This window comes from Schistocerca cancellata, chromosome 7, assembly GCF_023864275.1.
Source record: "Schistocerca cancellata isolate TAMUIC-IGC-003103 chromosome 7, iqSchCanc2.1, whole genome shotgun sequence".
NCBI lineage: Eukaryota > Metazoa > Arthropoda > Insecta > Orthoptera > Acrididae > Schistocerca > Schistocerca cancellata.
Genome location: NC_064632.1, coordinates 116871206 through 116896024, shown reverse-complemented (window position 1 = coordinate 116896024; position 24819 = coordinate 116871206). Strand labels below are relative to the sequence as shown.

The window sequence follows — 24819 nt, the reverse complement described above, 5'->3', positions numbered from 1 at the left end:
CGCATACCTTAAGAGCTATGAGCACTTGCTCATCTTCACTGCTGTGAAACACGTTTCTTCTACTAAACCGGTACTCATAGGTCTTAAGGTGCGCATTTTAGAGCCCATTTTCACTATACTTTTTACTAGACTTTTATGCTTCGAATGATCGTCCCTGTGATATCCCTGAATATTGACAATTACTCATGAAAGACCCTGTGTAGAAAAATTAAATTCCTTTTCTTTCTAGTTCCATCTGTATTGCTAATTTCCTTACTTCATAACGTGGTCACACAGTGACAAAACAGCACATAAGAGAAAACAACAGGGGTCAGATATGGAATCACTACCCAAAACCCAATATCACTAAGCGATTACTTAACAAAAAGTAACCAAAAATATTTTTATTGACATGTGCTATTCGAAATGCTGAAATGTCGTTTGTTTTGAGGAAACGTAAATTTTACGTAGGTGCAATAATTTTCGTCAAAATTCTGGAGGCGGACTTGGACACAAGTCCCCAGATGCAGAGCATGATGCGTTCGCCACTCGCTCACCGGCCCCAACTGTGAAATTATTATAGTTCCTACGATTAAAGTTAGTGTAATTTTCTCGAAAAGTGTAGACTGTCGACTGGAAACGCGAAACAGGTGTAGATTTATTTTTAACGACGAACGTCTGTGTGGCTCTGAGCACTATGGGACTTAACATCTATGGTCATCAGTCCCCTAGAACTTAGAACTACTTAAACCTAACTAACCTAAGGACAGCACACAACACCCAGCCATCACGAGGCAGAGAAAATCCCTGACACCGCCGGGAATCGAACTCGGGAACCCGGGCGTGGGAAGCGAGAGCGCTACCGCACGACCACGAGAAGCGGGCGAACGTCTGTGTGATATTTCATCAAAATATTTGTCCCACAATTGCCGGACTTCCATTGTCAATCGAGCAAAGACGGGGACTAAAATAATCGTTATTTTGTTCATGAAAACATCCTGGTACTCACTCGAAACCTTTTAAGTAGACGACGATGTGGGCGAAAATAAGCAGTCACCAGCGGAACTTCAGGGTGTATCTCAAGAATAGGAGGCGTCGAAGTGAACTTCGTATCTCAAGAATGGCTGGCGACGAAGTGAACTTCGTTATGCTTCACGGAAACGCCATACCGAACTAATTTTTCTAAAATAAGTTTTTTCTCTGACCATTTTCCACATTGAGAGTATAAATTTTTCTTTTATTTTTTCAAACGCCGTTTTCCTTGCAGCAATATAAAATTTAGTTACGTTCCAGACGTATTTTGTCGAAAAATCTAGGCGTGAATATGCGCACTCTATCCTCCGACCAGATGAGAGGAAAAGTAGATTTTGCTAGGACAGATGGATAACTGTTAAGTAATATTTAGTTTGTGCAAAAGTTATGTTTCGAATCTATAAGTATAAGTAGAAATAAACCAACAGTACTACAGACAAAAACCACTGAAGACGCTTTTACTGTAGAAGATGAAACAGATCTGGTACGTACATAGATATTATACTGCAGTACGTGAAGGGCATTTTAATTTATAAAATGAATACATACATATTATAAGAGTGGACGTGTGTACGTACACTATGTGATCAGAAGTATCTGGACACCTGGCTGAAAATGACTTCAGTTCGTGGCGCCCTCCATCGGTAACGCTGGAATTCAGTATGGTGTTGGCCCACCCTTAGCCGTGATTACAGCTTCCACTCTCGCAGGCTTACGTTCAATCAGGTGCTGGAAGGTTTCTTGGGGAATGGCAGCCCGTTCTTCACGGAGTGCTGCTCTGAGGAGAGGTATCGATGTCGGTCGGTGAGGCCCGGGACGAAATCGGCGTTCCAAAACATCCCCAAGGTGTTCTATAGGATCCGGGTCAGGTCTCTGTGCAAGCCAGTCCATTACAGGGACGTTATTGTCGTGTAACCACTCTGCCACAGGCCGTGCGGCATGAACAGATGCTCTATCGTGTTGAAAGACGCAATCGCCGTCCTCGAATTGCTCTTCAACCGTGGGAAGCTAGGAGGTGCTTAATACATCAGTGTAGGCCTGTGCTGTGACAGTGTCATGCAAAACAAAAAGGGGTGCAAGTGCCCCCCCCCCCCATGAAAACCACGATCACATCATAACACCACCGCCTCCAAATTTTACTGTTGGCACTACACACGCTGGCAGATGACGTTCACCGGGGATTCGCCATACCCACACCTTGCCATCGGATCGCCACATTGTGTGCCGTGATTCGTCACTCCACACAACATTTTTCCACTGTTCAATCGTCCAATGTTTACGCTCCTTACACCAAGCGAGGCGTCGTTTGGCATTTACCGGCGTGATGTGTGGCTTATGAGCAGCCGTTCAACCATGAAATCCAAGTTTCCTCACCTCCCGCCTAACTGTCATAGTACTTCCGGTGGATCCTGATGCGGTCTGGAATTCCTGTGTGATGGTCCTGATAGATGTCTGCCTACATTGCGACCCTCTTCAACTGTCGGCGGTCTCTGCCAGTCAACAGACGAGGTCGGCTTGCACGCTTTTGTGCTGTACGTGTCCCTTCACGTTTCCACTTCATTATCACATCGGAAACAGAGGACATAGGGATGTTTAGAAGTGTGGAAGTCTCGCGTACACACGTATGACACAAGTGACACCCAATCACCTGACCACGTTCGAAGTCCGTGAGTTCCGCGGAGCGCCCCATTCTGCTCTCTCCCGATTACTACTGAGGTCGCTAATATGGAGTACCTGGCTGTATGTGGCAGTACAATGCACCTAATATGATAAACGAATGTTTTTGAGGTTGTTCGGATACTTTTGATCAGTTCCACATCTCTTCCTAAACCGCTAAATCGATTTCACCCATACTTGGTGCAAACATCACTTACTGTCTGGAAAGAATCAATATGGGATAAGAACACCTACTGCTCCAATTATGGGATAAGAACCTCTCAAAGATGGTGGGAGTGGGGGTGAAAAAGAAGGGTATCTCACGACATGCAATTAGCCGAACTATATTTATCCAGAATTTCAGAATAAGAGACTTAGTGATTTGCAATCAACTTTACACATAATTCAAAAACTTATGAGATTTTCTCTCACTAACAACCCCTGTAAAATGATGAAGGGGAAAAGTTTACCACTTAATACATTTTCGCTGTTCATGCAGTAACGCTGTTGGCATCACGCGTATCCTTTTAGTCTATTATTTCTTCACAATTAACTCCATTTGGAACACATTTTGCAGGCTGTATTCATATATACCACTGAATGTACTTGCAAAAATACGTCATTGTTGATACATTTCTCAGGGAATATGATGTCATAAACACTGAGATGCGTGAAAAACTGCCTTATCATGCATGACGTTTTAATTTATTACTTCTTTGCCACTAATTCTTTTCACAGCACACTTTACATACAGTAGCCACATATATCACTGGATGTACCTGCAAAATATATCATTGTACGACACATAGTTTGGGAGATATGGCATCACAAATATTGAGCTGCATGAAAGCGAGACTGCAGGACGAAATTCGCTAGAAATAGAGGTTAAATAGATGTGACATGTGAGTATGCAGGTAAGGCCAAGTGTAAAAAATCTCCCTAAGCCCCTGGATTTATTTCAAACAAACTTGGTACACATCTTGCTTACAATCTGGAAAGGAATAAGGGGAGGGGGGGGGGGGTGGGAGGTTAAGAACCAGCAACATCTTGTTGTGATGGTGATAGCGTTGAGAGAGAGAGGTGAGAGGAGGAGATAGACAAATAGAAGGGGAGGGGAATGCACAGAAAGGGAAGAGGACAGATGAAGAAAAGAGGGGAGAGAAATATTTGGACAGATAAAGTAAATAAGAGAAGATGGAAAGAGAGGGGGAGTAGGAAATGGACAGAGAAAAGAAATAGAAGGAGATGGTCAGATAGGAGGGAGAGGAGGACCTGGACAGAGAGAGCGGAGGAGGTAATGGACAGAGAAAGGGAACTGGAGGAGATGGACAACGAGAGGGGGGAGGCGGGGTAGAGGAGATGGACAAAGAAAGAAAAGAGGAGGCGATGGACAGAGAGAGAAAGGAGGAAGATATTGGCAGCGAGAGAGGAGGAAGATATTGACAGTGAGAGAGGAGGAGGAGATTGACAGCGAAAGAGGGTGACGATGATGATGATGATGATGATGATAATGATGATTCGTTTGTGGGCCACTCAGCTGTGCGGTTATCAGCACCCGTACAAAATCCCGACCTTTGCTCAGTCCAATCTCGCCGCTGTAATGAATGATGATGAAGTGATTAGGACAACACAAACACCCAGTCATCTCGAGGCAGGTGAAAATCCCTGACTTCACCGGGAATCAAACCTGGGACCTCGTGCTCGGGACGCGAGAACGCGACCACGTGACCACGAGCTGCGGACTAGCAAGAGAGGAGTAGGAGATGGACAGAGAAAGGGGGAGTTGGACAGGTAAGAGGGGGAGAAGGAAACAGTGAAACAGAGGGGGGGGGGGAATGGAGATGGACTCAGGTGGAGTGAGAAGGAGATTGACAGAGAGAGATGGTAAGGAAGAGGTGGGGTAATAAAAGATTGAAATACATATATACCCAGGAAACCTGGGAGGGAGGGAGGAGATATAATAATGGCGTGTGAGAGGGCCTCCCGTCAGGTAGACCGCTCTCCTGGTGCAAGTCGTTTGATTTGACGCCACTTCAGCGACTTGCACGTCGATGGGGATGAAATGATGATGATTAGGACAACACAACACCCAGTCCCAGAGCGGAGAAAATCTCCGACCCAGCCGGGAATCGAACCCGGGCCCTTAGGATTGACAGTCCGTCGCGCTGACCACTCAGCTACCGGAGGCGGAGAGGGAGGACATGGACAGTGGGGAGGTGCAGATGGTAAGAGAGAGGGGAGAGGAGCAGATGGACAGAGGTAGGGGCATGAGGAAATGGAGAGAGAGTGAAGGATGAAGAACGTGGACAGAGCAAAGAGGAAGGAGGAGGAAGGATGAGATGGACTAATAGAAGATAGGAGTAAATACATATCCTGGAAACGCTGGGTACTCAACGAGTAATTTTATTAATGGATTTATTACAACTAGTTAGTCGAAGTTTATGAGGTCAAGTCAAGTGAGAAGTGATGGGACAAGAGTGCAGGGACCAAGATGGACAGCGGAATGCTGGGCGCACGCGTGCCAACTGACCTGGCTTGAAGAGCACGAGCGCCTTGAGGCAGGCGTATTCCGTGTGGTCGACCCGCAGCTGCGCGCAGCGGGAGAGCGTCTCTCGCAGGCGGCACGCTTCTGCTTCCAGCGACTGCCGCCGCGGCGCTGACGACAGCGTCACTGCGGAAACACCGACATCGTCAGCAGAGCTACAACTCCCACTCACAGACATTGTCCTTGGCCGGTAGTTCCTCCACTAATAAGTTTCGACCTGTTCTAAGGATTTAACGAAAACTCAAACACTATAGCGTACTGACTGTTGCTTCTTTCATCAACTAATATACACTCCAGCCTGTAAGTTGTCTACATACACTACTGGCCATTAAAATTGCTACACCACGAAGATGACGTGCTACAGATGCGAAATTTAACCGACAGGAAGAAGATGCTGTGATATGCAAATGATCAGCTTTTCAGAGCATTCACACTAGGTTGGCGCCGGTGGTGACACCTACAACGTGCTGACATGAGGAAACTTTCCAACCGATTTCTCATACACAAACAGCAATTGACCGGCGTTGCCTGGTGAAACGTTGTTGTGATGCCTCGTGTAAGGAGGAGAAATGCGTACCATCACGTTTCCGAATTTGATAAAGGTAGGATTGTAGCCTATCGCGATTGCGGTTTATCGTATCGCGACATTGGTGCTCGCGTTGGTCGAGATCCAATGACTGTTAGCAGAATATGGAATCGGTGGGTTCAGGAGGGTAATACGGAACGCCGTTTTGGATCCCAACGGCCTCGTATCACTAGCAGTCGAGGTGACAGGCATCTTATCCGCATGGCTGTAACGGAGCGTGCAACCACGTCTCGATCCCTGAGTCAACAGGTGGGGACGTTTGCAAGACAACAACCATCTGCACGAACAGTTCGACGACGTTTGCGGCAGCATGGACTGTCAATCAGCTCGGAGACCACGGCTGCGGTTACCCTTGACGCTACATCACAGACAGGAGCGCCTGCCATGGTGTACTCAACAACGAACCTGGGTGCACGAATAGCAAAACGTCATTTTTTCGGATGAATCCAGGTTCTTTTTACAGCATCATGATGGTTGCATCCGTGTTTGGCGACATCGCGGTGAATGCACATTGGAACCGTGTATTCGTCATCGCCATACTGGCGTATCACCCGGCGTGATGGTATGGGTTGCCATTGGTTACACGTCTCGGTCACCTCTTGTTCGCTTTGACGGTACTTTGAACAGTGGACTTAACATTTCAGATGTGTTACGTCCCGTGGTTCTACCCTTCATTCGATCCCTTCGAAACCTTACATTTCAGCAGGATAATGTACGACCGCATGTTGCAGGTACTGTACGGGCCTTTCTGGATACAGAAAATATTCGACTGCTGCCCTGGCCAGCCCATTCTCCAGACCTCTCACCAATTGGAAATGTCTGGTCAATGGTGGCCGAGCAACTGGCTCGTACAATACGCCAGTAACTACTCTTGATGAACTGTGGTATCGTGTTGAAGCTGCATCGGCAGCTGTAATTGTACACGCCATCCAAGCTCTGTTTGACTCAATACCCAGGCGTATCAAGGCCGTTATTACAGCCAGAGGTGGTTGTTCTGGCTACTGATTTCTCAGGATCTATGCACTCAAATTGCGTGAAAATGTAATCACATGTCAGTTCTAATATAATATATTTTTACAATGAATACCCGTTTATCATATGCAATTCTTCTTGGTGTAGCAATTTTAATGGTGAGAGCAGGCAGCATCTAGAACAGGGGCGTGTGAAATACGGCCAATGAACGACCGTTCGTCGCCCACAGAGATCGAAATCTATTTATCATCCCATCCACAAAATGTTTCAATAACCTCTTCATTCATTTTCTGTTGATTGTTGTCAAAAAGTAACTGTTCGATATAATCTTGTTTCACTAAGAACCGCAGGCCGGTGTGGCCGTGCGGTTAAAGGCGCTTCAGTCTGGAACCGCGTGACCGCAACGGTCGCAGGTTCGAATCCTGCCTCGGGCATGGATGTGTGTGATGTTCTTAGGTTAGTTAGGTTTAATTAGTTCTAAGTTCTAGGCGACTGATGACCTCAGAACTTAAGTCGCATAGTGCTCAGAGCCACGCCAATTCACTAAGAACCCACAGTGAAATCAACAGAAATTATCGAGAATGCTTGCCAGCCAGCTCTCACTATACAATTTGTAAGCAGTAGATAGCATGTCAGCATATATGGCTCAAATGGCTATGAGCACTATGGGACTCAACTGCTGTGGTCATAAGTCCCCTAGAACTTAGAACGACTTAAACCTAACCAACCTAAGGACACCACACACATCCATGCCCGAGGCAGGACTCGAACCTGCAACCGTAGCGGTCGCGCGGTTCCAGACTGTAGCGCCTTTAACCACTTGGCCACTTCGGCCGGCTATATGGATGAACCAATAACGTCTGACACTATGCTTCTACCATTATGCACAACAACACCTTTGCCCGTTGTAGACAATGGACTAATAATCCAAAAACGAAGTCACGGAAATAAATAATTAGGGAACAAGTAGTAAGAAAGTGAGTTATTTCCATATTTCTGACTTTTCTGCGTTCTTCATTCCATTGTTAAGGACAAACTAACAACTGCTCCCTCCTGGTACCTTTAGCTTTTCTGCAGTCAATCATATCGTTTTACAGTACTTCATCAATGTTTATTTTCATTCTTTCTGTTTAGAAGAAGTTTTCGAAGTATGAGATGGAGAGCACACTTCGTGATAGTTCTCGTATTTGTCCACTCGGAACTGCTTCAGTAAGGTGACGATAACGATTTTCTGCAAATCTTACAATATGCCGCCTGTTTCATGGATTCTGCACACGAAATCAAATAACCTTCCATTTACTGTACTAGTTCTAGATTTAAACAACTTTGATCGTGTCTTCGTGTCTCGCGAGATCTTGTTGATTTGGATGAACTCAATAGCTTCAGCTTTGTCAAAGTCTGAGCTAATTTCTTCTACAGCAGTCTCTTCCTCCTCTTCTCTCACGCTTTGGGGCAGGTCTTCTCAATCACATAGATTTTTGATGTAGACTAAATGTTCCTTTCACGTATCCTGAAGTTAGAAGACATGACACTGTCATCTAGCATTATCCCCGTGATTCAGACAATTTTAGATGTCCTTGATTTCGATATGACGTAATTATTCCATTACCAAAAAAGTACAGCGGTAGTCATAAAATTTAAATTATCATCTCGAAAAAACCCTGCCGTGTTCGTGAAACTTGGTTATGATGTTAATCCTTCTCTATTCAGGGAGTATCGGTTAGAACGGCCATTACTTGGAGATACAACAGAAAAGATAATTTCAAGTAAAAATCTTTAATGGATATATGCTCTATTCCGAATGGTTTTCTATGTAGATTACATTTAATGTACATTTAGTTTTGTTTTCTACATTATTCAGTACACTGTTAGGTTCACACAGGTACAAAGGTACACCAGTTAGTAAACATTACAATACGCTTTTCACAAAGTATCAATTGAATTTTTAACGCATTCACGTCTAAGCATTATCGTACAGCTGTCGTACATTTCGCAATAAATCTTCGAACATCCAATCTTCAGTGAGTTTGTGCGCTCATGGGAAGAGACCATGTTGCTTGTCTGAGTGCTTCTGCACGTTCCCTAAATGAGGGCAGCAGTGTCCATCATTCGACCAAGAAGTTCATCTCATGTCTACACCTTTCGTTCGAGCATCTCAGACTTCATCAGCCTCATAAACAAAGATCCAATGGCGCAAGGTCAGACAATCTTGGTGGCAAATTAGTTGTACTACGACGACAAATACATCGATTGGGGTAAGTGCGGTTCAGATGTTCACTCACTCATCTTGTAAAATGTGGAGGAGCTCCGTCATGCTGGAAGTACACTGAAATCCTTGTGGCCAAAGAAATGTCCTCATGGTGTTCAACAAACGAACTTTTTAAAAAAATGTGTCTAACAGTGTATTTTAATACGACAGTATGCCATCCCAGGCAGTTTATAACACTTGAAACATTTGATAATGGGACTTTGAAGCCGAAATCATGATTGTGTAAGTGTAAATGTAACACTGTAAATAAACAACAGTCTAATGGCGGTACTGTCTTTAAAGAAATATACACTCCTGGAAATTGAAATAAGAACACCGTGAATTCATTGTCCCAGGAAGGGGAAACTTTATTGACACATTCCTGGGGTCAGATACATCACATGATCACACTGACAGAACCACAGGCACATAGACACAGGCAACAGAGCATGCACAATGTCGGCACTAGTACAGTGTATATCCACCTTTCGCAGCAATGCAGGCTGCTATTCTCCCATGGAGACGATCGTAGAGATGCTGGATATAGTCCTGTGGAACGGCTTGCCATGCCATTTCCACCTGGCGCCTCAGTTGGACCAGCGTTCGTGCTGGACGTGCAGACCGCGTGAGACGACGCTTCATCCAGTCCCAAACATGCTCAATGGGGGACAGATCCGGAGATCTTGCTGGCCAGGGTAGTTGACTTACACCTTGTAGAGCACGTTGGGTGGCACGGGATACATGCGGACGTGCATTGTCCTGTTGGAACAGCAAGTTCCCTTGCCGGTCTAGGAATGGTAGAACGATGGGTTCGATGACGGTTTGGATGTACCGTGCACTATTCAGTGTCCCCTCGACGATCACCAGTGGTGTACGGCCAGTGTAGGAGATCGCTCCCCACACCATGATGCCGGGTGTTGGCCCTGTGTGCCTCGGTCGTATGCAGTCCTGATTGTGGCGCTCACCTGCACGGCGCCAAACACGCATACGACCATCATTGGCACCAAGGCAGAAGCGACTCTCATTGCTGAAGACGAAACGTCTCCATTCGTCCCTCCATTCACGCCTGTCGCGACACCACTGGAGGCGGGCTGCACGATGTTGGGGCGTGAGCGGAAGACGGCCTAACGGTGTGCGGGACCGTAGCCCAGCTTCATGGAGACGGATGCGAATGGTCCTCGCCGATACCCCAGGAGCAACAGTGTCCCTAATTTGCTGGGAAGTGGCGGTGCGGTCCCCTACGGCACTGCGTAGGATCCTACGGTCTTGGCGTGCATCCGTGCGTCGCTGCGGTCCGGTCCCAGGTCGACGGGCACGTGCACCTTCCGCCGACCACTGGCGACAACATCGATGTACTGTGGAGACCTCACGCCCCACGTGTTGAGAAATTCGGCGGTACGTCCACCCGGCCTCCCGCATGCCCACTATACGCCCTCGCTCAAAGTCCGTCAACTGCACATACGGTTCACGTCCACGCTGTCGCGGCATGCTACCAGTGTTAAAGACTGCGATGGAGCTCCGTATGCCACGGCAAACTGGCTGACACTGACGGCGGCGGTGCACAAATGCTGCGCAGCTAGCGCCATTCGACGGCCAACACCGCGGTTCCTGGTGTGTCCGCTGTGCCGTGCGTGTGATCATTGCTTGTACAGCCCTCTCGCAGTGTCCGGAGCAAGTATGGTGGGTCTGACACACCGGTGTCAATGTGTTCTTTTTTCCATTTCCAGGAGTGTATTATGACTGTGTCCCCGCATTATGAAAAAATTATTAAATTTTTAAAAAAATGCAAGTATTTCTGTCCTGTCATTCGCTCTTCTAAAATGATTCGACCTATCAGCATGATACTGATCATGCCACGCCTAACACTGATGGAAAAACGAACTCGGTAATTGGTTTCCACTGTAGTGTGTGGACTGTCCTGCGACCATCGATGATTGTCAGTGTGTTGTTGATGTAATTCATGAAAATGTCGCTTTATCAGTGAATAGTATCAATGCAAGGAAATGACGATCGTCATTTGATCAGTAACAAAATTCAAATGGCGTGGCATTGTCGCTAATGTGAAGATTGAGGACACGCTGTATGTGAAATGGGCACGAGTTTTCCGCATCTAATATTAGCCATATATGTGTTCGTGGGACATTGATAAGTACAAAAAGTCACCATGCGCTGGAAGTAGGACTACGCTGCGCCACTTCAACAATATGTTGTTGTTCCGTGCTCAAGCTGTTGAACTACGCAGTGAGAAGAAAAATGGGACCCTAGAAGGATACCTGTTTCACGGAGAATACTGAAAACCCCAGTAAACAGTCTACGATCAGGTACACGACATGTCGGAAAGCGCCGAAGGTGTTCTTTGACAGCGGCAGGAGCTCAACCACCGCAGAAGCCGTAAACATAACACAATTTCCGCATATTCTTCGTTAGTGTAGATGCGTGGCATTTAAGGTAAAGCCGGGCGGTGTGGCCGAGCGGTTCTAGGCGCTACAGTCTGGAACCGCGCGACCGCTACGGTCGCAGGTTCGAATCCTGCCGTGGGCATGGATGTGTGTGATGTCCTAAAGTTTGCTAGGTTTAAGTATTTCTAAGTTCTAAGGGACTGATGACCTCAGATGTTAAGTCCCATAAAGCTCAGAGCTTTTTTTTTTTTTTAGGTAAAGCGTGTACAAACTTAGTTAACCAATGCTTCTCTCGGGCACATTCTCAATCCATCGCACTAATTCACTCACAACACACCGTGGACAACGGGCTAGTGTAATGGTACAAAGACATACCGAGCAAAGAGGTTGAAAGCAACGTGGTAGGGCTGGACACGCCATGGAAGTCGGATGGGTAAAACATACGCGTGCGCGCCACTGGCACAAACACATACGTACGTTAAAAGTGTTCTACACTCCTGGAAATGGAAAAAAGAACACATTGACACCGGTGTGTCAGACCCACCATACTTGCTCCGGACACTGCGAGAGGGCTGTACAAGCAATGATCACACGCACGGCACAGCGGACACACCAGGAACCGCGGTGTTGGCCGTCGAATGGCGCTAGCTGCGCAGCATTTGTGCACCGCCGCCGTCAGTGTCAGCCAGTTTGCCGTGGCATACGGAGCTCCATCGCAGTCTTTAACACTGGTAGCATGCCGCGACAGCGTGGACGTGAACCATATGTGCAGTTGACGGACTTTGAGAGAGGGCGTATAGTAGGCATCCGGGAGGCCGGGTGGACGTACCGCCGAATTGCTCAACACGTGGGGCGTGAGGTCTCCACAGTACATCGATGTTGTCGCCAGTGGTCGGCGGAAGGTGCACGTGCCCGTCGACCTGGGACCGGACCGCAGCGACGCACGGTTGCAAGCCAAGACCGTAGGATCCTACGCAGTGCCGTAGGGGACCGCACCGCCACTTCCCAGCAAATTAGGGACACTGTTGCTCCTGGGGTATCGGCGAGGACCATTCGCAACCGTCTCCATGAAGCTGGGCTACGGTCCCGCACACCGTTAGGCCGTCTTCCGCTCACGCCCCAACATCGTGTAGCCCGCCTCCAGTGGTGTCCCGACAGGCGTGAATGGAGGGACGAATGGAGACGTGTCGTCTTCAGCGATGAGAGTCGCTTCTGCCTTGGTGCCAATGATGGTCGTATGCGTGTTTGGCGCCGTGCAGGTGAGCGCCACAATCAGGACTGCATACGACCGAGGCACACAGGGCCAACACCCGGCATCATGGTGTGGGGAGCGATCTCCTACACTGGCCGTACACCACTGGTGATCGTCGAGGGGACACTGAATAGTGCACGGTACATCCAAACCGTCATCGAACCCATCGTTCTACCATTCCTAGACCGGCAAGGGAACTTGCTGTTCCAACAGGACAATGCACGTCCGCATGTATCCCGTGCCACCCAACGTGCTCTAGAAGGTGTAAGTCAACTACCCTGGCCAGCAAGATCTCCGGATCTGTCCCCCATTGAGCATGTTTGGGACTGGATGAAGCGTCGTCTCACGCGGTCTGCACATCCAGCACGAACGCTGGTCCAACTGAGGCGCCAGGTGGAAATGGCATGGCAAGCCGTTCCACAGGACTACATCCAGCATCTCTACGATCGTCTCCATGGGAGAATAGCAGCCTGCATTGCTGCGAAAGGTGGATATACACTGTACTAGTGCCGACATTGTGCATGCTCTGTTGCCTGTGTCTATGTGCCTGTGGTTCTGTCAGTGTGATCATGTGATGTATCTGACCCCAGGAATGTGTCAATAAAGTTTCCCCTTCCTGGGACAATGAATTCACGGTGTTCTTATTTCAATTTCCAGGAGTGTATATCAGAAACCATTAAAAATGGGATATATGTCCATATAAAGTTTTTTGCTTCAAATGAGCGTTCCTATCATGTCGCAGAATATTGAACGTTTCTCCTGGGAGACACCCTACATATTCACTCTTCAACGCGTCACATTTTTCCCAATCATGGCTGATGTGGCGGAAATCGTGCTTAGAGATGTCCATTTTGGTTGATGAGGAAACCTTCAGTCTCGAAAAAAGCCTCGTCGTCATTATGAAAATATCTGTCACCAAATTCTTTCTTCATCCGAGGAAGCAGGAAGAGATCACTGAGTGTCATTTCATGAGAATACAAGTGATGATGGAAAATGTGAAAGACAAAAGAGCAACATTCGTGACTGCGTCCTGAGCTGAATGAGTGGAAGCTTAGTCGTCGAGCAATGACACCCCTTTGGTCAGCTTCCCGCGAATGCTGCGGCTTAACAGCTTCCCGTAGCCTCGTCAGGAGGTTTCATTAGTATGTGGTCATTTGCCTCTAAAAATATATTCACCATAAAGTCAGCATTCGTCCATGTCGATTAGGTGACTAAAGGAGTCTGCATCTACATCTGCATCTACATAGATACGCTGAAAATGATACTTAAATGCCTGGCACAGTGTTCATCATTAGTCCGCCGCTCGTGGTCTCGCGGTAGCGTTCTCGCTTCCCGAGCACGGGGTCCCGGGTTCGATTCCCGGCGGGGTCAGGGATTTTCACCTGCCTCGAGATGACTGGGTGTTTGTGTTGTCCTCATCATTTCATCATCATCCAGGAAAGTGGCGAAATTGGACTGAGCAAATATTGCGTAATTGTACGGGCGCTGATAACCACGCAGTTGAGCGCCCCACAAACCAAACATCATCACCACACAGTGTTCATCGAACCACATTCTCGACAATTCTCTGTTGTTCCAGTCTCGAACAGCGCAGAGATAAACTAACACCTATATCTTTCCGTGCAAGCTCTGATTTCCCTTATTTTATTATGATGATCGTTTCTCCCTGTGTAGGTCGGCGTCCACAAAATATTTTCGTATTCGGAGGAGAAAATTGGAGATTGAAATTTCGTCAGAAGACCCCACCGCAATGAAAAACGCCTTTGTTTTGATTATGTCCACCCCAAATCCTGAATCATATCCGTGACACTGTAACCCCTATTTCTGGATAATACAAAACGTACTGCTCTTCTTTGACCCAGCCCACAGGCCGATTTCGTGTCTCTGTGTGTTCGTGAGGTAGGTTTGTTCCAAGGTCCGGTAAAGAATCTGCTTGCTCTTAATCCAGCCGAACAGTAGTACAATGAACTGAGTCTCGTTCCCCGTCGACGACTCTTTGTAGTACGTTTTTTGCGACTTCTTGTTTGATTTTCTTACGTACTGATACTTTGAGTGCCATGTGTTCCCAGGACACCAGTAGAACAAGTGTTACTATGATTTACATACTTTTCTGAAGTCAGTTGTATGAGTTCCTTTTCAAAATTCAGTTTTTCTTACCACCATTTAAACGAATTAGGCTGGCTTCTGCTCTGTGTGAGTATATGATCACATGATGTGAAACGTATCATTCGCCTTCAGTAACTAGTAACATTTTATAGGTTTCTCACTGCGAATACGAGTCACATTCTTTGCAAGCTTTTCCAACCAAAAGTTTATATTTTGGAGCTGACAGAGGTGATAGAGACGTTATGCTTTGTTTTACAGAAAATACGTTCATTCAGTGCCTTATGATACCGTATTATTCTAACACTTTGGGTACTACATGCCCATTTGCACAGCGATTGGCTGTAATCCAAGTTATACTTGGTGAGGTATGTGGTACGACTGCCCATTGAGCTGTGGCTGGCTCATGTTATGCGTTGGATTTAACCTTGGTTGCTATTCTGTGTTTAGTCTCCCGCGGTTATCGCGATTATGCTATTATCCTCTCTCTCCGCGAGTGGTAGCAGCGGTGTGTATTGATATTCGCGCTTTGTACTATCTTTGGCCTCACCCTTATAGTTCCGGCTGTGCTGTGTGCGAGCAGTTGGTCGGTTGGCGTGGAGCAGCGAGGAAATGTCCGTGGCGGTAGTTTGGCCGGGGCTGCTGGCGGCGTCCACGTACGCTCGGAGAGTGTGATGCTGTTCCCATTGTAAGTAGGCTGTTTAGGTTTTTATATTGGTAACTGTGGTGTCACCGCCAGACACCACACTTGCTAGGTGGTAGCCTTTAAATCGGCCGCGGTCCGTTAGTATACATCGGACCTGCGTGTCACCACTATCAGTGATTGCAGACCGAGCGCCGCCACACGGCAGGTCTAGAGAGACTTCCTAGCACTCGCCCCAGTTGTACAACCGACTTTGCTAGCGATGGTTCACTGACAAAATACGCTCTCATTTGCCGAGACGATAGTTAGCATAGCCTTCACCTACGTCATTTGCTACGACCTAGCAAGGCGCCATTACCAGTTACTATTGATACTGTGAATAATGTACCGTCAAGAGCAACGTTCACCATTAAGCGATTAAAGTTAAGTATTCCACCATCTACGTCCGTTTTTTTCTAAATTCTAATTTCCTTGTCCTGTTCCAGACCTCACGCCAGCCTGCGTGAGCTAAAACGCGTGCCTTTCGGCTTCCTCTAGTAACACGGTGTTAGCTCTCCTGCCAACCACAACAGTAACGCCACGTAGCGCTCTGTATAAAAATTAATGACTGTGCTGTGTGCAGTATGTGGCTGGTTGGACTCATTGTTGGAATATTCGCTATTGTAATGTTGGGCAGTTGGATGTGAACAGCGCGTAGCATTGTGGAGTTGGAGGGAGCCGCCAGCAGTGGTGGATGTGGAGAGAGAGATGCCAGAGTTTTGAGAACTGACGACCTGAATGTGTGTCCGCCAGAAAAAGGAAATTTGTAAAGATGGATGTCATGAACTTATATATATATATATATATATATATATATATATATATATATATATATATATATATATACTCCTGGAAATGGAAAAAAGAACACATTGACACCGGTGTGTCAGACCCACCATACTTGCTCCGGACACTGCGAGAGGGCTGTACAAGCAATGATCACACGCACGGCACAGCGGACACACCAGGAACCGCGGTGTTGGCCGTCGAATGGCGCTAGCTGCGCAGCATTTGTGCACCGCCGCCGTCAGTGTCCGCCAGTTTGCCGTGGCATACGGAGCTCCATCGCAGTCTTTAACACTGGTAGCATGCCGCGACAGCGTGGACGTGAACCGTATGTGCAGTTGACGGACTTTGAGCGAGGGCGTATAGTGGGCATGCGGGAGGCCGGGTGGACGTACCGCCGAATTGCTCAACACGTGGGGCGTGAGGTCTCCACAGTACATCGATGTTGTCGCCAGTGGTCGGCGGAAGGTGCACGTGCCCGTCGACCTGGGACCGGACCGCAGCGACGCACGGATGCACGCCAAGACCGTAGGATCCTACGCAGTGCCGTAGGGGACCGCACCGCCACTTCCCAGCAAATCAGGGACACTGTTGCTCCTGGGACATCGGCGAGGACCATTCGCAACCGTCTCCATGAAGCTGGGCTACGGTCCCGCACACCGTTAGGCCGTCTTCCGCTCACGCCCCAACATCGTGCAGCCCGCCTCCAGTGGTGTCGCGACAGGCGTGAATGGAGGGACGAATGGAGACGTCTCGTCTTCAGCGATGAGAGTCGCTTCTGCCTTGGTGCCAATGATGGTCGTATGCGTGTTTGGCGCCGTGCAGGTGAGCGCCACAATCAGGACTGCATACGACCGAGGCACACAGGGCCAACACCCGGCATCATGGTGTGGGGAGCGATCTCCTACACTGGCCGTACACCACTGGTGATCGTCGAGGGGACACTGAATACTGCACGGTACATCCAAACCGTCATCGAACCCATCGTTCTACCATTCCTAGACCGGCAAGGGAACTTGCTGTTCCAACAGGACAATGCACGTCCGCATGTATCCCGTGCCACCCAACGTGCTCTAGAAGGTGTAAGTCAACTACCCTGGCCAGCAAGATCTCCGGATCTGTCGCCCATTGAGCATGTTTGGGACTGGATGAAGCGTCGTCTCACGCGGTCTGCACGTCCAGCACGAACGCTGGTCCAACTGAGGCGCCAGGTGGAAATGGCATGGCAAGCCGTTCCACAGGACTACATCCAGCATCTCTACGATCGTCTCCATGGGAGAATAGCAGCCTGCATTGCTGCGAAAGGTGGATATACACTGTACTAGTGCCGACATTGTGCATGCTCTGTTGCCTGTGTCTATGTGCCTGTGGTTCTGTCAGTGTGATCATGTGATGTATCTGACCCCAGGAATGTGTCAATAAAGTTTCCCCTTCCTGGGACAATGAATTCACGGTGTTCTTATTTCAATTTCCAGGAGTTATATGATGACTTTTGAACGCTATTAAGGTAAATACATTGTTTGTTCTCTGTAAAAATCTTTCATTTGCTAACTATCAGTAGTCAGTGCCTTCAGTTGTTAGAATCTTTTATTTAGCTGGCAGTATTAGCGCTCGCTGTATTGCAGTAGTTCGAGTAACGAAGGTTTTTGTGAGGTAAGTGATTCATGAAAGGTGTAGGTTATTGTTAGTCAGGGCCATTCTTTTGTAGGGATTATTGAAAGTCAGATTGCGTTGCGCTAAAAAAATATTGTATGGCAGTTTAGTGATGATCAGAATAAGAAAAGAGAGAACTGTCTGAGTACGTCCAGTTTTGCTCAGCTGTTTGTAAATCAAATAACGTAAGGGGTTTACCAGCACAGTAATTTATAATTTTTTTAAGGGGACGTTTCACCATTACTATGACGTGCGTGGCTCACCGATCCTGGACACGAAAGTTGAGTTTTGACTTAATCTACCAGCAAGTCACGACTGTTCACATTGTGTCGTTTGGATTTCGTTGTCAGCTGTTGGGACATTCCCGCCAACAACAACGTGTGTTTTAAAGATGGCAAAGTTTAGCCACCCTCCGGCGGAGTTTAGCTGTGGTTGGTTATTTTGAATGGAAGTGCACCAGCAGAATGTTTTGCCTTGTGGCCGTTAACGTTCCGGTTACCTGCCCTGGCCGTTGGCGTAAATTCAGGCAGTGTATTTTCCTCGTCGTGCTGTCGCTGTCCAGCACGGTGTGGTTTGACAGCTCAATGTATGATTGGTTGTGGGCGCCACTACCTTCTACATTGTTCCATTGAACTCCCTGTTGTGTGCTGGTCGTGTGGAGCGGAAGTTATCTTGTCGGTGGGTCTGTTGACTGTCAGTCGGTTGGGTTGTCGTCGGATCGAGAATGGTTGGGCCGACTGCCTGTCTCACCTAAGTGAGCGTTAGTGTTTGAATTCCAGGCTGACTCTCGGAAACTTCTGGGCGCAGTTGGATCTACTGCCTTTTCTTATTTGTTCTTGTTTGTATTTGTATGGCTCTAGCCGATTTTTAAATTAAGGTTGTTTTGCCCTTAAAGCGTAAGTTTGTTTTGGCCTTCAGCCTAATTTAAAGAACTGTTTTAATACACTCCTGGAAATGGAAAAAAGAACACATTGACACCGGTGTGTCAGACCCACCATACTTGCTCCGGACACTGCGAGAGGGCTGTACAAGCAATGATTACACGCACGGCACAGCGGACACACCAGGAACCGCGGTGTTGGCCGTCGAATGGCGCTAGCTGCGCAGCATTTGTGCACCGCCGCCGTCAGTGTCAGCCAGTTTGCCGTGGCATACGGAGCTCCATCGCAGTCTTTAACACTGGTAGCATGCCGTGACAGCGTGGACGTCAACCGTATGTGCAGATGACGGACTTTGAGCGAGGGCGTATAGTGGGCATGCGGGAGGCCGGGTGAACGTACCGCCGAATTGCTCAACACGTGGGGCGTGAGGTCTCCACAGTACATCGATGTTGTCGCCAGTGGTCGGCGGAAGGTGCACGTGCCCGTCGACCTGGGACCGGACCGCAGCGACGCACGGATGCACGCCAAGACCGTAGGATCCTACGCAGTGCCGTAGGGGACCGCACCGCCACTTCCCAGCAAATTAGGGACACTGTTGCTCCTGGGGTATCGGCGAGGACCATTCGCAACCGTCTCCATGAAGCTGGGCTACGGTCCCGCACACCGTTAGGCCGTCTTCCGCTCACGCCCCAACATCGTGCAGCCCGCCTCCAGTGGTGTCGCGACAGGCGTGAATGGAGGGACGAATGGAGACGTGTCGTCTTCAGCGATGAGAGTCGCTTCTGCCTTGGTGCCAATGATGGTCGTATGCGTGTTTGGCGCCGTGCAGGTGAGCGCCACAATCGGGACTGCATACGACCGAGGCACACAGGGCCAACACCCGGCATCATGGTGTGGGGAGCGATCTCCTACACTGGCCGTACACCACTGGTGATCGTCGAGGGGACACTGAATAGTGCACGGTACATCCAAACCGTCATCGAACCCATCGTCCTACCATTCCTAGACCGGCAAGGGAACTTGCTGTTCCAACAGGACAATGCACGTCCGCATGTATCCCGTGCCACCCAACGTGCTCTAGAAGGTGTAAGTGAACTTCCCTGGCCAGCAAGAGCTCCGGGTCTGTCCCCCATTGAGCATGTTTGGGACTGGATGAAGCGTCGTCTCACGCGGTCTGCACGTCCAGCACGAACGCTGGTCCAACTGAGGCGCCAGGTGGAAATGGCATGGCAAGCCGTTCCACAGGACTACATCCAGCATCTCTACGATCGTCTCCATGGGAGAATAGCAGCCTGCGTTGCTGCGAAAGGTGGATATACACTGTACTAGTGCCGACATTGTGCATGCTCTGTTGCCTGTGTCTATGTGCCTGTGGTTCTGTCAGTGTGATCATGTGATGTATCTGACCCCAGGAATGTGTCAATAAAGTTTCCCCTTCCTGGGACAATGAATTCACGGTGTTCTTATTTCAATTTCCAGGAGTGTAAGTAAGGCTTTTGGCCTTTTCTTTTTTAAAAATTTAATTTGTTGAGTCTTACGTGATGGGCCTTCAGCCGATTTTGAATTAAAGTTGTTTGGGCCTTCAGCCTAATTAAAGAACTGTTTTATGGTAAGGCCTTTGGCCTTTTAAAAATTTATTTTGGTTTGAGTTTTAAGTGATTGGCCTTCAGCCGATTTTTAAATTAAAGTTGTTTTGCTCTTAAGGTATGAGATTGTTTGGGCCTTCAACCTAATTGAAAGAACTGATTTAAGATAAGGCCTTCTGCCTTTTAAATTTCTGATTTTGGTTTGAGTTTTAAGTTATTGGCTTTCAGCCGATTTTAAATTAAAGTGTTCTTGTCCTTAAGCCATGAGATTGTATGGCGTATTCAGCCGGTTGTGAAGTCCCAAAAATTAAAGCTGCGTTTTTTTAAATTTTCTTGGCTCTTGTAATGTTTGCTCAAATAAGTAAAGTTGTATGTTCGAGTGTAACTGACAGGCGCTTATTTTGGCCCATTTCCACAATTTAAACAACCTGTCCTGTCCTACGGTTTAGCAGGGCGTCTGACCCATGTTCACCGAAATCCAGCTGTAATGACTGGAGGTTGGTGGCCACTACAGTGGATGGTGGAACTACATTGGTAGCTTCAGGAAGCGGTAATTCACCGCCCTTGGTTGCAGTGTGGATAGCCAATGGTTATCGGCTTGCAGGCTCATGCGCTGTCAAGGAAAACATCACTGATTAAAGGTACATTTTATTAGTGAACATTCAACAGTAGTTTTAGCGAAGCTCTGCGGTGGCAGCACACTCCAGGGCGTTTGCCGAAGATGGCAGGTGTGGAGGCGCCGAAATGAACACGTGGCTTACGGTGACGCCAGCGACTCAGTAGCGCTGCTACATCTACATCTACATCCATACTCCGCAAGCCACCTGACGGTGTGTGGCGGAGGGTACCTTCAGTATCTCTATCGGTTCTCCCTTCTATTCCAGTCTCGTATTGTTCGTGGAAAGAAGGATTGTCGGTATGCCTCTGTGTGGGCTCTAATCTCTCTGATTTTATCCTCATGGTCTCTTCGCGAGATATACGTAGGAGGGAGCAATATACTGCTTGACTCTTCGGTGAAGGTATGTTCTCGAAACTTTGACAAAAGCCCGTACCGAGCTACTGAGCGTCTCTCCTGCAGAGTCTTCCACTGGAGTTTATCTATCATCTCCGTAACGCTTTCGCGATTACTAAATGATCCTGTAACGAAGCGCGCTGCTCTCCGTTGAATCTTCTCTATGTCTTGTATCAACCCTATCTGGTACGGATCCCACACTGCTGAGCAGCATTCAAGCAGTGGGCGAACAAGCGTACTGTAACCTACTTCCTTTGTTTTCGGATTGCATTTCCTTAGGATTCTTCCAATGAATCTCAGTCTGGCATCTGCTTTACCGACAATCAACATTACATGATCATTCCATTTTAAATCACTCCTAATGCGTACTCCCAGATAATTTATGGTATTAACTGCTTCCAGTTGCTGACCTGCTATTTTGTAGCTAAATGATAAAGGATCTATCTTTCTGTGTATTCGCAGCACATTACACTTGTCTACATTGAGATTCAGTTGCCATTCCCTGCACCATGCGTCAATTCGCTGCAGATCCTCCTGCATTTCAGTACAATTTTCCATTATTACAACCTCTCGATACACCACAGCATCATCTGCAAAAAGCCTCAGTGAACTTCCGATGTCATCCACCAGGTCATTTATGTATATTGTGAATAGCAACGGTCCTATGACACTCCCCTGCGGCATACCTGAAATTACTCTTACTTCGGAAGACTTCTCTCCATTGAGAGTAACATGCTGCGTCCTGTTATCTAGGAACTCCTCAATCCAATCACACAATTGGTCTGATAGTCCATATGCTCTTACTTTGTTCAATAAACGACTGTGGGGAACTGTATCGAACGCCTTGCGGAAGTGAAGAAACACGGCATCTACCTGTGAACCCGTGTCTATGGCCCTCTGAGTCTCGTGGACGAATAGCGCGAGCTGGGTTTCACATGACCGTCTTTTTCGAAACCCATGCTGATTCCTACAGAGTAGATTTCTAGTCTCCAGAAAAGTCATTATACTCGAATGTGGCTGCGTGTGCGCCGACTGGACGCAGCTTCGCAGCTTTCGCGCCAGAAAATGCGGGATGCCGCTGTGGGCCTGCAAGGCAAGACAGCCCTCAGCAATAGCGCCTGCCCTTGCTTACGGAGGAAGAGAGCAACAGTATGCCCACACAGGCGAAGGTGGGTGAACAACTGTCCGACCCCGGTCTTGGGTAGCCCATCAGGACAGGAGGCTGACAGGGGCTGGAAACAGGGCCAGAGGTAGCCCACCAGATAGGAGGCGCTAAACCCACATCATGGGACTCACAGATAGGTCTTTAGTTATTGGACGCCAAACCTCACAGTGGCAGCTTGTAGATTCTAGTCGACTCATAGACTGGTGTGGACTTCTGCTCGAAGACTACAGCTGCCAGACTGCATGCATCTGTCTAAAAATTAAGAGTATTTACACATGCTTCGTGCATGCTTATTTTGCCTAGGCATCAATGCCCGTTACGGAGCCACAACAGAACACTTGGCTTGGGGGCGAAGTAACCAAGCCATCACACCACAGTGGTTCTGTTTTTCTGCCGTGTTGCTGTTATTATGACTCTACTCTGTCTGCTGGCTCACTGATGTTGTAATCGCTTGAGGTCTTGGTGACAGTTTTTGTCACATTAGCGGGTAGTCCGTGACGTAACCGTGTTTGATCGGCCCCAGTTTGATCCAGTTCCATGGCCTCTTGCCAAAAAAATAGGGGTGGCGATACATAGTTTTCGTTTTGCTATGCCCATTACGGATCGTTGCACTACAAAAAGTATGCGCCACTGATAAGATAATTGTCCAATAATTCTTTGCAGACAGATCGCGTTACTAAATTTTAGTCATGGGTCGAAACATTGTACGTGAGGGGGCCTTTTTCTTAAATCGGGGCACATTCGGATTTACTTTTATAGGTAATCAGCTTTCCATATCTGACAGGACGCTTATAAGCGAATGACATACTGGATGATGATGATGATGATGATGATAAGGAAGACTATGGTGCCTGAGGTGGCTGACTGACCTTCGTCCAGAGGCAGCTCCCACTGTGCGGCGCTCAGCACGAACAGCTCGCCCCAGGCCTCCTCCAGCAGCAGCGCCTGGTCCCTGGCCGGCAGCTGCGCAAACACCAGCATAAAACTTCACACATAGAGCGAAATATCTTTCTAAAGTTTATTTGTCTTGTGCTTTAGGCAATAGGTCATGAGGCTCTAGCTCGTCACTTGCAATCCAGGCAGCTAGCCACTAAAACTGCAGCACTACCAAGGCGGCATGCAACAAAGTGGGCTACATGTTTGGATATGCAATGGACTAACTTTCCAGGAACAGCACAAATTAGACAGAAAGAATGGCATCTACCAGGTGGTTATACTTAAAGTGCACCTACTCACAGAGGAGCAGTGTGGCCTGTAATGATACACTACTGGCCATTAAAATTGCTACACCAAGAAGAAATGCAGATGATAAACGGGTATTAATTGGACAAATATATTATACTAGAACTGAAATGTGATTACACTTTCACGCAATTTGGGTTCATAGATCCTGAGAAATCAGTAGCCAGAACAACCACCTCTGGCCGTAATAACGGCCTTGAAACCCTGGACATTGAGTCAAACAGAGCTTGGATGGCGTGTACAGGTACAGTTGCCTATGCAGCTTCAACACGATGCCACAGTTCATCAAGAGTAGTGACGGGCGTATTGTGACGAGCCAGTTGCTCGGCCACCATTGACCAGACGTTTTCAGTTGGTAAGAGATCTGGCGAATGTGCTGGCCAGGGCAGCAGTTTCTGTATCCAGAAAGGCCCGTACAGGACCTGCAACATGCGGTCGTACATTATCCTGCTGAAATGTAGGGTTTCGCAGGGATCGAATGAAGGGTACAGCCACGGGCCGTAACACATCTGAAATGTAACGTCCACTGTTCAAAGTGCCGTCAAGGCGAACAAGAGGTGACCGAGACGTGTAACTAATGGCACCCCATACCATCACGCAGGGTGATACGCCAGTATGGCGATAACGAATACACGCTTCCAATGTGCGCTCACCGCGATGTCGCCAAACAAGGGTGCGACCATCGTGATGCTGTAAACAGAACCTGGATTCATCCGAAAAAATGACGTTTTGCTATTCGTGCACCCAGGTTCGTTGTTGAGTACACCATAACAGGCGCTCCTGTCTGTGATGGAGCGTCAAGGGTAACTGCAACCATGGTCTCCGAACTGCTAGTCCATGCTGCTGCAAACGTCGTCGAACTGTTCGTGCAGATGGTTGTTGTCTTCCAAACGTCCTCATGTGTTGACTCAGGGATCGAGACGTGGCTACACGATCCGTTACAGCCATGCGGATAAGATGCCTGTCATCTCGACTGTTAGTGATACGAGGCCGTTGGGATCCAAAACGGCGTTCCGTATTACCCTCCCGATCCCATCGAT

At 48.0% G+C, this 24819-nt stretch overlaps 1 protein-coding gene across 1 annotated transcript in view; it reads right to left on the bottom strand.

The window, feature by feature from the left end:
* Nucleotides 1–24819, bottom strand: part of LOC126092662 (nuclear receptor subfamily 2 group F member 6-like) — a 217890-nt gene that overhangs the window by 15428 nt on the left and 177643 nt on the right. The window contains exons 8-10 of the mRNA XM_049908384.1: nt 23381–23500; nt 9598–9604; nt 5198–5323 (exon numbers count right to left, since the gene is read on the bottom strand). Of these exons, the coding sequence (XP_049764341.1) occupies nt 5198–5323; nt 9598–9604; nt 23381–23500 (253 nt within the window). The remainder of the gene's footprint in view (nt 1–5197; nt 5324–9597; nt 9605–23380; nt 23501–24819) is intronic.